The sequence below is a fragment of the Gracilinanus agilis genome, chromosome 2, assembly GCF_016433145.1.
Source record: "Gracilinanus agilis isolate LMUSP501 chromosome 2, AgileGrace, whole genome shotgun sequence".
NCBI classification, from domain to species: Eukaryota; Metazoa; Chordata; class Mammalia; order Didelphimorphia; family Didelphidae; genus Gracilinanus; species Gracilinanus agilis.
Window position 1 is genome coordinate 157,211,570 of NC_058131.1, and position 14,432 is coordinate 157,226,001.

Genomic DNA, 14,432 nt, shown 5'->3' on the forward strand with positions numbered 1-14,432 from the left:
CTTAATCCCATTTGCCTAGCCCTTGCCCTTCTGTCTTAAGTTGTTACTAAGACAGAAAGTAAGGGTTTAAAAAAATTCTAAATAAACTATAGCTATAACGAAGTTCTGATCTACTAGAATAAGTTCAAAAAAATAAATGGAGTTAGTCTGGCCGGTTCCTGATAAGAGCTCTGTAGGCTCTTTCTTAGTGACTGATATTTCCTTTTCTAGCTGTTTACTAAACATGCCTTTGATTATATATTCCAGAATTCTGCTAAGAATCAATCAAGTTCACTGAACTATAGTTTGTAGATTTGAATATCTTTTCTTTTTTTCAAATTCAAGGCATCTGTCCTTTTGTAGTCCTACAACAATTCTTCCATTCTCCAAATTATTTTTTAAAAAAATCACAAAAAGTTGTTTAGCAATAACATTCATCAGTTCTTTTAAAGTCACTTAAGTCATGTGACCTGAAATCCAAAAGGAGAGCTAGCTGCTCTCTTTTACTATTTATCATTATACTGTAATCAGTTCCCTAGTTAGCCTGTTTTTGTTCTCTCACTCCAAAGATTAGTCTTCTTGCTAGAGAAAATATAAAAAAATTGAGAACATGAAAACCAATACAAAATAAGGAGTGTGCTTACAGCTGGAAAGGGTGGGTCAGAGAGGGGAAGGAGGAGGTGGGGTGGGAACTCAAGAATGGTCTCCTGTAGTAGAACCAGGAGAACATTATACACAGACGGATACACTGTGGCACAATCGAATATAATAGACTTCTCTACTGGCAGTAATGCAATGATCCAGGACACTTCTGAGGGATTTATGAGAAAGAACGCTATTCACATCCAGAGAAAGAACTGTGGAAGCAGAAACACAGAAGAAAAACAACTGCTTGATCACATGGGTCAATGGGGACATGACTGAGGATGTAGACTCTAAGTGATCACCTTAATGCAAATATTAATAATATGGAATATTATTAATATGAATATTATTAATATGAATATAATATATTCATTATATTATATTATATGAATATAATATAATTATATAATATAATTATACAATATAATTATACAATATAATTATATAATTATGAATATTATTAATATGAATATAAGGGTTGGGAGAATGAATATAAGGGTTATTATTAATATGAATATAAGGGTTGGGAGAAACCAAAGATTCAAGGAGATCCCCAAGGCTGCTAACCTTAGTGACCAATAGGAGGGTGGTATTATCAACAGAAATGAGGATGCTAAGAGGAATTATGGATTTTGTAGAAAATGAGTTCGGTTTTGACACATAATGAATTTGAGATGCCTATAAGACATCCAGAGGGTAAAGTCTAATAGGCAGTTGATCAAGAGAGATAAATGGTTCTCTTTCTTCTTGCTGGGAATCAAGTCTAGAACAAAAGCTCTTTCTGTTGGTTCTTCCACCTTTTGAAGGATTATATTTTTATTAAGGTTGAGTGATCCAAAAGCTACCGAGATGATTTAAGTCCCCTTTCATTATGATAACATACCTCCATGACAGGTTTATGAACTGTTTCCCAGATGCCTATTTCTTGTTTCTGTTCAGGTGGTCTAAAATGCTCTTGTGTCAGTATGGCTTCTGACTCGGCCTCCACTGATCTTCATCCAAATATTTTCCACTATGCAAGCCTCCTCAAGTATGAACTTTCTTTGCTTGAGTCTAACTTCTTAATCTACCATGTTATGTTATCCCTTCCCCTACCTTTTGTACAGTGTTCCTTTTGAATGAGGTATAGCATTCCATTGGTATATTCTAGTCCTGGGTCTAGACAGTGACACATATAATGTCAAATTTGCATTCTTGAAATAGGATCTCCAATTCATCTTGCTTGTTACCCATACTTTATGCATCTGTTTATAGATATGAGGCCACGTTTTAACAGTAGATACTTTCTTGGGTTCCATTTTATGTGTTTCTGGGTACCTCTGCCCCAAGAGATTATAGTATTTCTTTAAACCTGATTAGATATATTTAGATTCCATTTATATTGCACTTTTCCGTAACATATTCTACCTAAAGCAAGATACAATGAAGGACTGCCTATAGTTTAGATCTTTTCTTACTGATCTTTCTGCATTGTTGCTACTCTCTAATGATATCTAAATTGATAGATACATTGAGTTGTCTTCCTAGATTTCTCCCCAATCTTTCAAGTTAAAATCCTTGATTATGCTTGTAATACTCCAGGCAAATACATTCTTATGAGTCCTTTTAGGCATACTGTGCCCCTGGCCAGGAGTTTTTCATTCTTATATTTTACATTGTAGTCCAGAAATCCAAATCCTGTTCCTGGACAGCATCTTTGTAACCAGCTATTCATTTTTTATATGTGCCTTACTTCTGAAACACTTGCCTCCAGTCAGTAGCCATGATTAAAATATGAGCATGTGCACCTGAGATCTTTATTTTCTTGTGTAAGGCTTTATCGATTCCTTCTGCTATTAACATTTGTGCCCAAGTGAATCACTGGAAGTGGGCAACAGCTTATCAAATTTGACAAGTCTTGGGGGTTCTTGATCAAGTCTCAGATCTGTGCCATGGGAAGGGAACAAATCTTGACTGCCATTATCAGGTCAACAAATGTCTGCTTCCATATCTCTCAATTGGGAGATATGGTTTTCAAAATACTCCGTTATTCTGAAATAGTATCTAATGAGCTTAATTCATTTCAATGTGCCATGTTAGCACATATGAAAAGCAGAAACACATTCAGAGGTTGTGGAACTAAGCCACAAGTAGCTAAACATGAAAGAAGAGTTTTAGCCAAGAAACAAATGCAATTAACTTCCAAGGCTTCTTAAAACCAGATGTAGATGATAGTCAATAACAAAAGCAACCTTAACTACAGAGGCACCCACAGGTGTTGCTGTTTCAACATCCTAGACTCCCACAGTTTCTGAAATTCTTAAGACATGAAATCACTTGACTGCTAGCAGTAAACTCTACCTTGGCAATGAGAAAAGTAATGTCAATTCAGGCCAGCCTTCACTATCATTTCTATGAGCAATGTGCAGGAAAGCTTGGAAGGATTTCAATGTTGCTATGAGAGGTCAAGGGAATATAAAAGCCAAGCCATATCCTTTCCAACAGAGAATAGGAGCCAAGAGAATTTCTTTCAAATTAATCTATTTAAAAGACCTACTTCCCCTTGGCTATAATGTCTTGCTGTAACTAATATGAAAGGTTTCTAAAGAATGATTATCTTGGGGGATGTTATAGGTAGACTTCAATTTAAGAAAACCCCACATATAAAAATTTCAGACTTATACAAGATAAATTAGAAAGTGGCTTTGCTTTCAAAAGGATTCTTTGTTTTACAGAAGGATTTATTGTAGGATTTCTTTAAACATGGTTAGATTTATAGAAATTCAATTTATATGTTACTTTTCAGGAACATATCCACTGCCTAAAGCAAGATTCAGTGAAGGACTGCCTATAGCTTAGATCTTTTATCATTCTTATGAATACTGCCTACTGTCAATATAATAGCATTGTTTCAATGCTTCCAATGCAATGGTTTCTAGAATAAACAAACAGCAGCAAGGCAATATGTAATCAAGTGCTAACTGGTGTGGCATGGATAATGAATGCTGCAGGAATCAGAAGGGAAAGATGAATGTGTGCCAGAGTAGGAGAGAATGGTTTCATGGAGAGAATCATAACATTTTAGAGCCACAAAGAATTATAAGAGGTAGGCTTTAATACAGACTTTTAAGAACAAGAACAATCTGGAAGATGACAGAGTATCTCAAGACAAAGGGGGGGACACAACTTTGTAAGCCCAAAGGAAAGACCCTGTTTTAAGGATGCTCAGATACCTAAATCATAACCATTTCCCAACTATGCACATATATAGGGATAATATTTACTGATACTTGGCAAGCCAGCTAAACAAAAATCAATGGAATCTGTGGCCATCTTTTTACTCTATTATTTTGTCATAGTCATTCAGATATCATTTATTAAAATTATTGAAGAACATTTTTCCTAAAGAGGATCACTTATACAGAAAAAAAATGACCATGCACTAATAAAAAATAACAATGGAAGTTTTTCTCTAAAGGAATATTAAAATAATCAACTAATTTTTTAAAAGAACAGGGGAACACAAACCAAAAGTAATACGTGTAACAAATAAGTCTTATTTCCTTCTTTTTTTTCTTTTTAAACCTTTATCTTTTATCTTAGAATTGATACTAAGTATTGGTTCCAAGGCAGAACAGTAAGGGCTAGGCAATTGGGATTAAATGACATGCCCAGGGTAAGAAAGCTAGAACATGTCTAAAGGCAACATCTGAATCCAGGCCCCTCTGATTCCAGACCAGGCTCTCTATCCACTGAGCCACCTACCTTCCTCCAATGGCCTTGTTTTATGCACAATTAAGTAAAAATCTGAGCGAGAGAGAGAGAGAAGGTGAGGAGAACTGGATGAGGTAAGAGAGAATGATAGTACTGAGAACATAAGAAAAGATGCCTAAGAAAGAGAGCTGAGAAGAAAAAATGTTTAAGGGAAGAGAAGTGGATAAAAAGGAGAACAAAGAGTCCAAAAGGAAAAAGTAGTTATGAGGTAAATGCAGTAGTTAAGTTAAACTACCTTAGTCAAATTCTATCTTTGCCATACTCATCATCTGCATTGATACCCAGTCAATTCTCATCACTTTTGAAGCTATACATGGCCTTTTGTATTTACTCTAGTTCATTCCCAAGATCTTTCTTCCTTCCCCAAAAAAACCTTCTTTTGTAACAAAAACAGTAACAACTGATAAAGAGATTACATCTGACCCATCTGACCGTGTAGATAACACTAAGCACTCTCCAGACTCATTACAGTTGCAGAAGACATATAGTTATCTTCCTGCTAGGGACCATTTCCAAAAAATGATAAAACAAGTGGAACTACTACTAAGGATTATTCCACGTAATATTTTAGCATTGTGTGTACTTAGGGAGGATATTCTTCCTATTCTGACTACATCAACAGAAAGGATTCTTCCATGGGTTTCAACAAGCCAGTCAAAATGGAGTCACTTTCCATCGAGTATTTTGAGGAAGACAACATATACCTACCAAAGGGTAAGATGATGAATAACAAATAACATTTGAATAGAACCTTTTCTGAAAAAGAGGTTTTAGTATAAAACTTTCCTTATCCACCTAGGTGCCCAGATCAAGAATAGAAAGAGATATCACATGTACAGGAAAGGCTGAGAATCAAATCTTGGGGGACAAGACACAGACTATCCAATTACCTTGGAAATTTTACTCTTTTGCCTTTTCCCAAAAATGCAATCCAGATCTGTTTTACTCCGAGAAGAAAGATCCTTCCCTAAAAAAAGCAACATAATTAATGGATTTCATTTTTTTAAACCAATCAGCAAGTGTACATTATGAAACTCCTAAAATAAATATGGTTTGTGGAAAGATGAAAATAAAATAGTATTGAAGGCTTACCTTCCCCTTTCACAAAAAAAATATTTAAAAACAACAAAAATTAATTTACCAAGAATTGGTATTCAGAGAAACATGGACAGACATCTATGAACTGATAGAGGGAAGTGATAAGCAAAAGTAAGTAAACAGTAACTCATGCCCATAATAATGTAAAAATGAAGAATAAAACCAAACTAAACACTTGAATAATTATAATGGTCAACAATATACCTGGCTAAAGGTTAAGAAAATGTACTTCCATTTACTGGAGAGAAGGAAAACTATAGGAATATGATATTCAAAATGATGTCTGATATATTGGTCAATTATATAGAACTGCTTTTTTTCTCTTTCTGTTAAAATTTTTGTTACAAAGGATAGCTTGCAGATGAGATAGAAGACATTTTCAGAAATGTGACATACATTTTCAAAAATTAAAGTATGTTAGCTCTAGAGATGGCAATAACTGCCTCTAAGCAGTGGAAACAGTGGCTATGAAATAAGCACAAAACTAAGAGACAGAATTCTTAATTCTGAATATAGGGAAGCAATTAATTGGTTTAAAAATTTTATATTCTGAACTTATTAACCAACCCAAAAAGACTATTTCCATACACATTATCAGAACACAAAAAGATGACTATGTGTGAAACTATAAATCACCATTTCATTAAATTTGCCTTTAAAAAAAAGTATCTAATTCCACACACTACTTTCAAAACTATGTTCTGTTTTCTTTTATACATTAAAAAAATGTTTTGGTAGCTCTCTGGGGGATTTTTTACTGCTAACCACCTTACCCCCTACCAATTCCCCAATTAAAAAGAGAAAGGAAAAAATAACATGTATCAAATAAGTGTATCAAAGCAAAATAAATCCATTTATTGGCTATGTACAAAGTATGTGTCTTTATGTACCCTGAATCTATCACCTATCTGTGAGAAAGTGGAAAACATGCTTCATCACAGGTCTTCTGGAGTCATGGCTGATCAATGCATTGGTCAAGAGTTTAAGTCTTTCATTTTTCTTTACAATGCTGCTGTGCTTGTACAAAGTTTTCTTGGTTTCACTCACTCCAATTTGCATCAGTTCATATTACCCCAGGACTCTGAAATTATCTTCTATTATTTCTTTCAGTGTCATATTGTATCACATTCACACACATGTACTTATATTTTCAACCTCCTTTGTCTATTTTAAATGAGTGAGGTTCATTCTTCTCACCCTCCTTCATGTTTGTATACTTTCTAATGCATCCCAATTAGAGAAATACCAAGTTCTATATGCCCTTCTTTCTCCTTTCTACACTAGTTTGCTCCTCCTTTTATTCTGTCTTCTTTTCCCCTTCTTCAAAACTCTTTCAGGACAGAACCAATCTATCTTCAGGTTTTCTTTTTCTTATTTAACTCCCTCAATAAAGGGAAGACATTTGAAGACATTAAGGTTTGAAAAGGACACTTTTTTAATTCTATTATTATTATTGGCTACCATTTACATAGCATTTAATGGTTTGCAAAGCACTTTACAAATATTTTTTTTGTAAACAACAACCCTGGAAGACAGGAATTATTATCACCCCCATTTTGCAGATGAGGAAACTGAGGCAGGTTAAATGACTTTCCCAGGGTCTTGAGACTGAAGCTCGATTTGAATGTTAATACTACATCATCATAAAACCCCTTCCAACTAATCAAATAAATTAATGTTTCTAGACTTGAGTCTTGTGTTTGTATTTCCAAATTCCTATTCAGCTCTAGTCTTTTCATGAGAAATGCTTTCAAATCCTATATTCCATTAAAAGTTCATTCCTCCCCTTCCCCTTGTCAGATTATCTTTGGCCAGGATATACTTGACAGAATACTTAACAGTATTCTTGGTTGTAAGTGTGTCTCTTTTGTTTTATGGAATACTGTATTCCAAGATAACTAATTTAAAATAGAAATATACAAGTATTATGATCCTGATCATTATTATCCTTTTAAGTGCTTCTTTCTGAATGCCTGTATTACCTTTCTTTTTTTTTTCTTTAATGTGAGAACTCTGAATTTTGTCTACAATTTCTGCAGCTTTTCCTTTAGGTTTTTCTTTCAAGAGTTGACTAGTGGATCAATTAATTGATTTATTAAACACTTTCAAGTTAAGTGGGTTCTAGGTTTTGAATTTTCCTTAGCTTCTTCATATGTCAACATGAAAAATCTTCATTTCTTAGTAAGATCTACCTCTAGTTCTTAAGAAATTACAAAGACCTCTTAAGCTAATAAATTATATTACGTAATTTAAAATTTATAATAGAAATGCAATTCATCCACAGTCTACTGTTTTAGATAAGCCCAAAGAGTATGACAAAAAGGTATTTAAAAATTAAGGGTTACAAACTATACCTACAGAAAAGCATGTATACACACATACACATATATGGTAAACCAATTTGCTATGGCAAAACAGCATAAAGGTTTGGTTAAGAGCTTTTTTCACCATTCACACAGTCTTCCTGTCCTTTGCTTGTTTACTTAACTATGGATAAGTAAATGGAGATAACTACCATTAATCTTTTTTAATTTAAACCAAAACTACACATTGGTTCCAAGGCAAAAGCACAGTAAGGGCTAGGACACTGTGTTTAAGTGGCTTGTCCAGGGTCACACAGCTAGGTAATGTGTAAAGTCATATTTGAACCCAGGACTCTCAATTCATTGAGCCACCTCGCTGCCCCATGATACTGATTTTGATGTTGAAACATATGACAGTGGCAAGGACTCTGAGGGGGAAGAATGTTCTTTTTAGGTCCTCGGTAGCTGTGGCTTTGGAACCTACATGAGTAAGTGTCAGGCTAGGTCTCTATAAGGGTGGCTTCCCAGGACCCCCCTGGGATGAAAGTATTGTTTTTCCAAGGCTCCTGGGTTCAGGGTCCTGGGCTAACTCCATTAGCAGCTGAGGGGAGATGGTGGATGTGGCAGTGGTTCGATCTACCTGATCCATGCTGGGTGCCCCTGCTTCAGCCAGGAAGGTCTGTCAGTCCTCTGGGTGGTAGACGGCTGACTGTTGTTAAGGATGGCTGGTCCCTTCTCTAAAGGAGTTGCTTCCTCAGGTATCACATAAAGGAAATGTTATTGACAGCCTCTACTTCTCAGCCTCTCCTTAACCAATGGTGCTTTTCTGCCTGTATGTTATCATTTGATCACGTTTCAGCAGCTGACTTCAACTTCTGGGAGTTCAGCATCTGCTACACATAAAGCCAGGGGATTTCAACTTTTTGATATGGGTCTACCACCTAGTGGGAAAGTAAAGTATTAAAGAAATACAATGTTGATGGACATAGGGGAAAAAAAAGTTAGTGTTTCTCATTACTGTGTACTGGAATGCCATGGTTCCCCAAAACATACTGTGGTAAAAGACAGGGAATGCCTTTATTAGCACTATGTGAAATGGTGGCGTTAATTAAAATACTTCTAGGATTTACAAAAAGATGAACTATTTTTATCATAATAGAAAATGATCCAAGACATTACTTAAAATTATGAAATGATTTATCAAGAATTATTATACATGTAAAGAAAACAAAATGAGGAAGAACCCTGACAGACAAGCAAATTTAAAAGGGAAGTGAATGCTGTAAAATTCAAAATTATAATAACCAAGCTTGGTCTCAAAGAAGAGATATAGAAAATTATGTCCTCTTCTTTTCTTTGCAGAGGTGAATGACCATGTGTAAGTGATATACCGTATATAATGCCAGACTTATTTGAAGTGTTTTGTTAGTTTTGTGGAACATTTTTCCTTTCTTCTTTTCAAAATTATTTTTATGAAGGATGACTCTTTGGGAGGGATGAGGAAAGGATACAGTGAGAAATATAAGTGATATGAAAACAAAAGATACCAATAAAAATGCATTACATTTATTTTCATTAAATAAGAGGTGGAGTCATGATGTTGGAGGAGAAGCAACAATCTAGTCGAACTCTCCCAACATTCCACTCTAAACAACTTTAAAATGTTGGCTTTTAGTATAAGATACATACTTATATGTATAGAGGAAAAATCTCTTTGTATCTACTCACTTTAGTATTTTTATCAAAAATGCAATCTTTTGGGGCAGCTGGGTAGCTCAGTGGAGTGAGAGTCAGGCCTAGAGACAGGAGGTCCTAGGATCAAACCCGGCCTCAGCCACTTCCCAGCTGTGTGACCCTGGGCAAGTCACTTGACCCCCATTGCCCACCCTTACCAATCTTCCACCTATGAGACAATACACCGAAGTACAAGGGTTTAAAAAAAAAATTAAAAAAAAAATGCAATCTTTTTAAAAAAGATTTTGGATACATGTTTTTTTGGGTCAACAGTCTCTCTAATGCTGAACCTCCCTTGGTCTGATATAAACTTTTCTGGGTCACAAAGAATAATTTTACTCATAATGTTATTGCTTTATTCTTAATGAATATCTTATTTAATATTTTTGCATCTACATTCATCAACAAAATTGGTCTACAGGGCAGCTGAGTAGCTCAGTGGAGTGAGAGTCAGGCCTAGAGACAGGAGGTCCTAGGTTCAAACCCGGCCTGAGCCACTTCCCAGCTGTGTGACCCTGGGCAAGTCACTTGACCCCCATTGCCCACCCTTACCACTCTTCCACCTATGAGACAATACACCGAAGTACAAGGGTTTAAAAAAAAAAATTGGTCTACAATGTTTGCCTTTAGTGTTATCTTTACCTAATTTTGCAATTGGTATCATATTTAACTCATAAAAGGTATTGTTTAATTCTCTAATATTTATTTATATTATAAATAATCTATGTGTGGAACATGGGAATTCTTTCTTTGAAAGAATCCCACTGTGAAACAATTTAGACTAAATCTTCCACTCCCTACATAATTTTTTGATGGCTTATCTTGTTTGTTCCCAAGATTGAGTTAATAAAATTATTCATTTCCAAAAGTTAAATAAAATAAAATAGGAAGAAGCTTAGAGTTTTCATCTTCAAATATTTTGTGACCTCTGTGAACCAGATCACTTACTAGAATCAACAGAATAAAACAAAAACTCTTAAATTCTATCAGAATCATAGAAAGGACATCAGAAGTTATCTAGTTTCAACCTGAGCAGAACAGAAATACTATCTGCAATAGCCCCAATACTGAGCTTCTATCCAAAGCCCTCCAGGGATAGGGAATCCATTACCTTCCAAAGCATTCCAATTTTAATCATTTTAGGAAGATTTTCTTTATGTAGTTAAAACCTGGCTCTCCTTCAACCTTCAACGTCTTGTTTTTATGGTCATTCTCTGGGCCCAAAAGAAAAGCCTAACCTCACTTTCAGAAGAGAGCCCTTCAAAGACTTAAAATTGCTTTCTACCTCTCACTCCCTTAAGTCTCTTTTCTATGTTACCAGTTCTTTTGACAGATGCTTCTAATATGTCATGGTTTCTAATCCTCTCACTATCCTGGGTGCCCTCCAGTGGGCTATTTCAGTATATCAATATCTTTTCCCAAAAAGGTAAATCCTGAACTCTAACTCACTTGGCCATATCCAAGTGATTGGATTCCAATCTATCTATAACATTCCAAGCTATCTGTAACAATCCTATTATGTTCAGATAAATATAAATTGTCACCAATGAAACAAGATATTTATTCTTACCTTTTGTAAATTTTGTATAATGAACACGTCTTTTTGATGACTTGGACTTTTCTTCAAGGCTAAATGATTTTTTCTCCTTGTTATCTGAGAAATCTAAAATAAAGATAGTAAAGTCCAATGAACATTATTATTTAAGTTGTGTAATCATTCATATAAAATGCTAAGAGCACTATAATTTATGAGTGCTATTATATTATCATTAATTAATATTGGTAGTTTGTAACATAACATGTAAAGAAAATATTTAAGTCAGTCTTTGTCCTATAGAAATTTATAGTTATTGTGGAATGCAAAATTAAGCCTTAAAAAAATAATAAAGAAATATGGCTAAGGAAAGTTTGTTCCTTGTCCAGAGTCCCAAAACAAATTACTGGCAAATCTAGCATCAAAAATCATTAGCTCCTACCATTCCTGGAATATTCACTTACCATAAAAGCTACTCTTTATATGTTAAATTACAAAGTTAGATCTTAGATAAATCCTACAGATGACTAATCATTTTACAATTTTTATACTTCAGTTGTAAACTGTGATCTTACAACTTCGTTCAAAAACAACCTTGGTCTAATGGTTAGATAGTATAATTACCAAGAAATAATAAGTCTCAGAAAGTTTATTATAAAAATTAGATAGCAGAAAATAATTATCTATTCTGAATAAGACTGAGATCTCTTAAATTTTGCCTCAAGAAATATAGATCTAGGGTTAGACAAGAGGAAAAAAGAGAGAAGTAAGGCTCCTTTACTCAGGAATCTATATGCAATAAGCTATAGTTTCAAAAATCATGAAGATAGACAAATATTAAGGGTCAAAAAGCTAAGTTATAGTTTCTTAAAATGCATTTAACAAGATGTACAAAGAATTTTTATCTAGTAACCTGGAAATTTTCTAAAGACATTCCAACTTGTGAATTTTTTACAACATTTTTTTTTGGCCAAACAAATAATCCTATTGAAGCACTGCCTTTATTGGCACATTAGGTATCAAAAAACAGAATTAATATGTCAATGTACTAACTATCAAGAAGCTATTCCAGTTTCTTTGATCTTCAATTTGACTAGTGATTTCCAATTCAGAGGCCAAGATATATTTTTGCTATATGGACTGTGTTTAATCCTAGTTCCCTAGTATAATTCCAGGCATCAGAAACATATTTTAAAATGGGAGTAAATAAGAATACAATGTCTTCTGTCACACACAATCAGAGAGTAGAGAGGCACTATGATGCTAGGGGCCTTTACAACCAGTCTCAGAATGGATTTTCTTAGAATGGATTTTCTTTTAACCCTATATATTCAAGATTTAGCCCTACCTGTTGCTTTTTTAAAATTGCCCAATGTTACTCAATAGACACACCTCTTGTCTTTGGTTAGATTTGTTTCAGAAATGGGTACCATTACTTCATTTATCTTCCATAGAAAGGGACAGTTACAGAGGCTGGCCAGCCTAAAGCCAGTTATTTTGGTAGAATCAGAGGGAATCTATGCCTTTTGCTATGAAGCTGGCTGACCTCAACATGTGTGTGTGTGGGGTGCATTATATGATTAGAAGAATAATTCAGTTTTATGGGCAGAAGCTGCAATGGCCTTTCTCCACTGTCCTCTAACTCCAAAACCAGGATATTTCTTCTACCATGTTTTTCTTTCAATTCCATTCATTCTATCAACCCACTTTGCCTTAAAAAAATTTTTTTTCGATGCAAACTATTTCATAAGATTACTTTTTCAACCTGTTTTTCAATCCCCTCTGAGGTTTCTTCCAGCTTTAAATAAATACATGATCCCATTAGATGCTCACACAGTACCTGCTGACAACATAGCGTGAGTGCCCTCTTGTGGCACTGACACAGGACCTGATGCTCTAGGTAAAGATAGCCACCAAGCTGACAATGTTTCTTTGACTTATTAAAAAAAAAAAAAAAAAAGGACAAGAGGACATAACAAGGAATATTTACTCTAATGAAGAGAAAGCAGAATATCAATATTTGATGTGAGGTAAATATATCCACAACTGCTCCATAAAAGTAGGGACTGTTTTTGTCTTTATATCCTTAGTACCTAGCAGTGTGCTTTACTCACAGTAGGATTTTCAGAAATATTTATGCATCTACTCTGATATACTTTTTTTTTTTTTTAAACCCTTACCTTCCTTCTTAGAGTCACTACTGTGTATTGGCTCCAAGGCAGAAGAGTGGTAAGGGTAGGCAATGGGGGTCAAGTGACTTGCCCAGGGTCACATGGCTGGGAAGTGTCCTCTGATATACTTTTAACATTTACTACAGTCTATTTCTGGCATAGGAAAGAGAGAATCTTGAAACTTGAAAGATGCTACATAGCATCTCTCCCCCTCTACCTTTCAGAGGATCCTCAAGAGCAGACCCACTTTTAGACAAGAGGATATCCTTGTTTTATCTCAGTCCAGACAAGTACCTCTCATTTAGGAAGTACCTGGAGAATATAGGCTATATCAACTGCTTATATATTTTTTTACCACTAATATAACTTCAAATATAAGCAAATTATCTTGTTAAAGGAGAATATTTAAGGCTTTATTTTGCTCCCCTGATGTCTTTTTTTAATAGTCAACAAACAATAAGTCTGGTGGGACTGGTTTTCTCTGCATTTTTGTCAATTGTTTAACTGCTAAAATATAAGTCTTACTCAGGGCAAATGTCATAAGGAAGGGCCAGTCCTAATGGCTGTCATCTTCTTTCTATTGTATAATTTTTGTAAAATCCAAGACTTAAAATTTTTTTGAGAAAATTTTCAGGAAAAGAAGCTCATTAACTCCTCAAATCAAGAAAGTGAACTGTTTGAAGAAGTGCCATAAAGAAACCTACACTGCATCCAGAATGAACTTTGGGATGTAATTGAACTGAAGGGGGTTGAACACATTTATTCTGAATGTAAACTCTTATGCCAAAGGGGACTACCCACTAATTGGTTTTTTGTCAATGTGCTTAGCAAACATTGGTTTTGCTCTTTCTTTTATATCCCTCTTATCTCCAACTACTGTAATTTCTTCTTAGAAAGTGCAATATTGTATACACCTTTAGCTAGAAGATCTTTAGAGGTATAAGCTGGTTATGTTAAATGATTCACAGGGGAGACTAGTCTCTCCAAAGAATCACAGGGGGGATTATGAAGAGTGAATCAAACTCTCTTTATCTATCAATCAGTAACTTTTAAGTTAATCAATCAAAAACTTAAGTACCCCTACTTAGTACCTTACCAGTCACTAAGTATGAGAGTTCACAAGTCACTTGCTAGAGTGGGTGACAACTCCAGAGGCTGCTGCCCTTCCCCCTGACCCCGGGGCAGTGCTAGGCAAACTGAAAGTCTGCAATTGGT

The 14,432-nt window shown here is 34.8% G+C and overlaps 1 protein-coding gene across 2 annotated transcripts in view; it reads right to left on the reverse strand.

The window, feature by feature from the left end:
- Window positions 1-14,432, reverse strand: part of PINX1 (PIN2 (TERF1) interacting telomerase inhibitor 1) — an 89,645-nt gene that overhangs the window by 54,577 nt on the left and 20,636 nt on the right. For both annotated transcript variants that reach the window (XM_044660804.1, XR_006505357.1), the window contains exons 5-6: window positions 11,083-11,175; window positions 5,268-5,344 (exon numbers count right to left, since the gene is read on the reverse strand). In XM_044660804.1, the coding sequence (XP_044516739.1) occupies window positions 5,268-5,344; window positions 11,083-11,175 (170 nt within the window). The remainder of the gene's footprint in view (window positions 1-5,267; window positions 5,345-11,082; window positions 11,176-14,432) is intronic.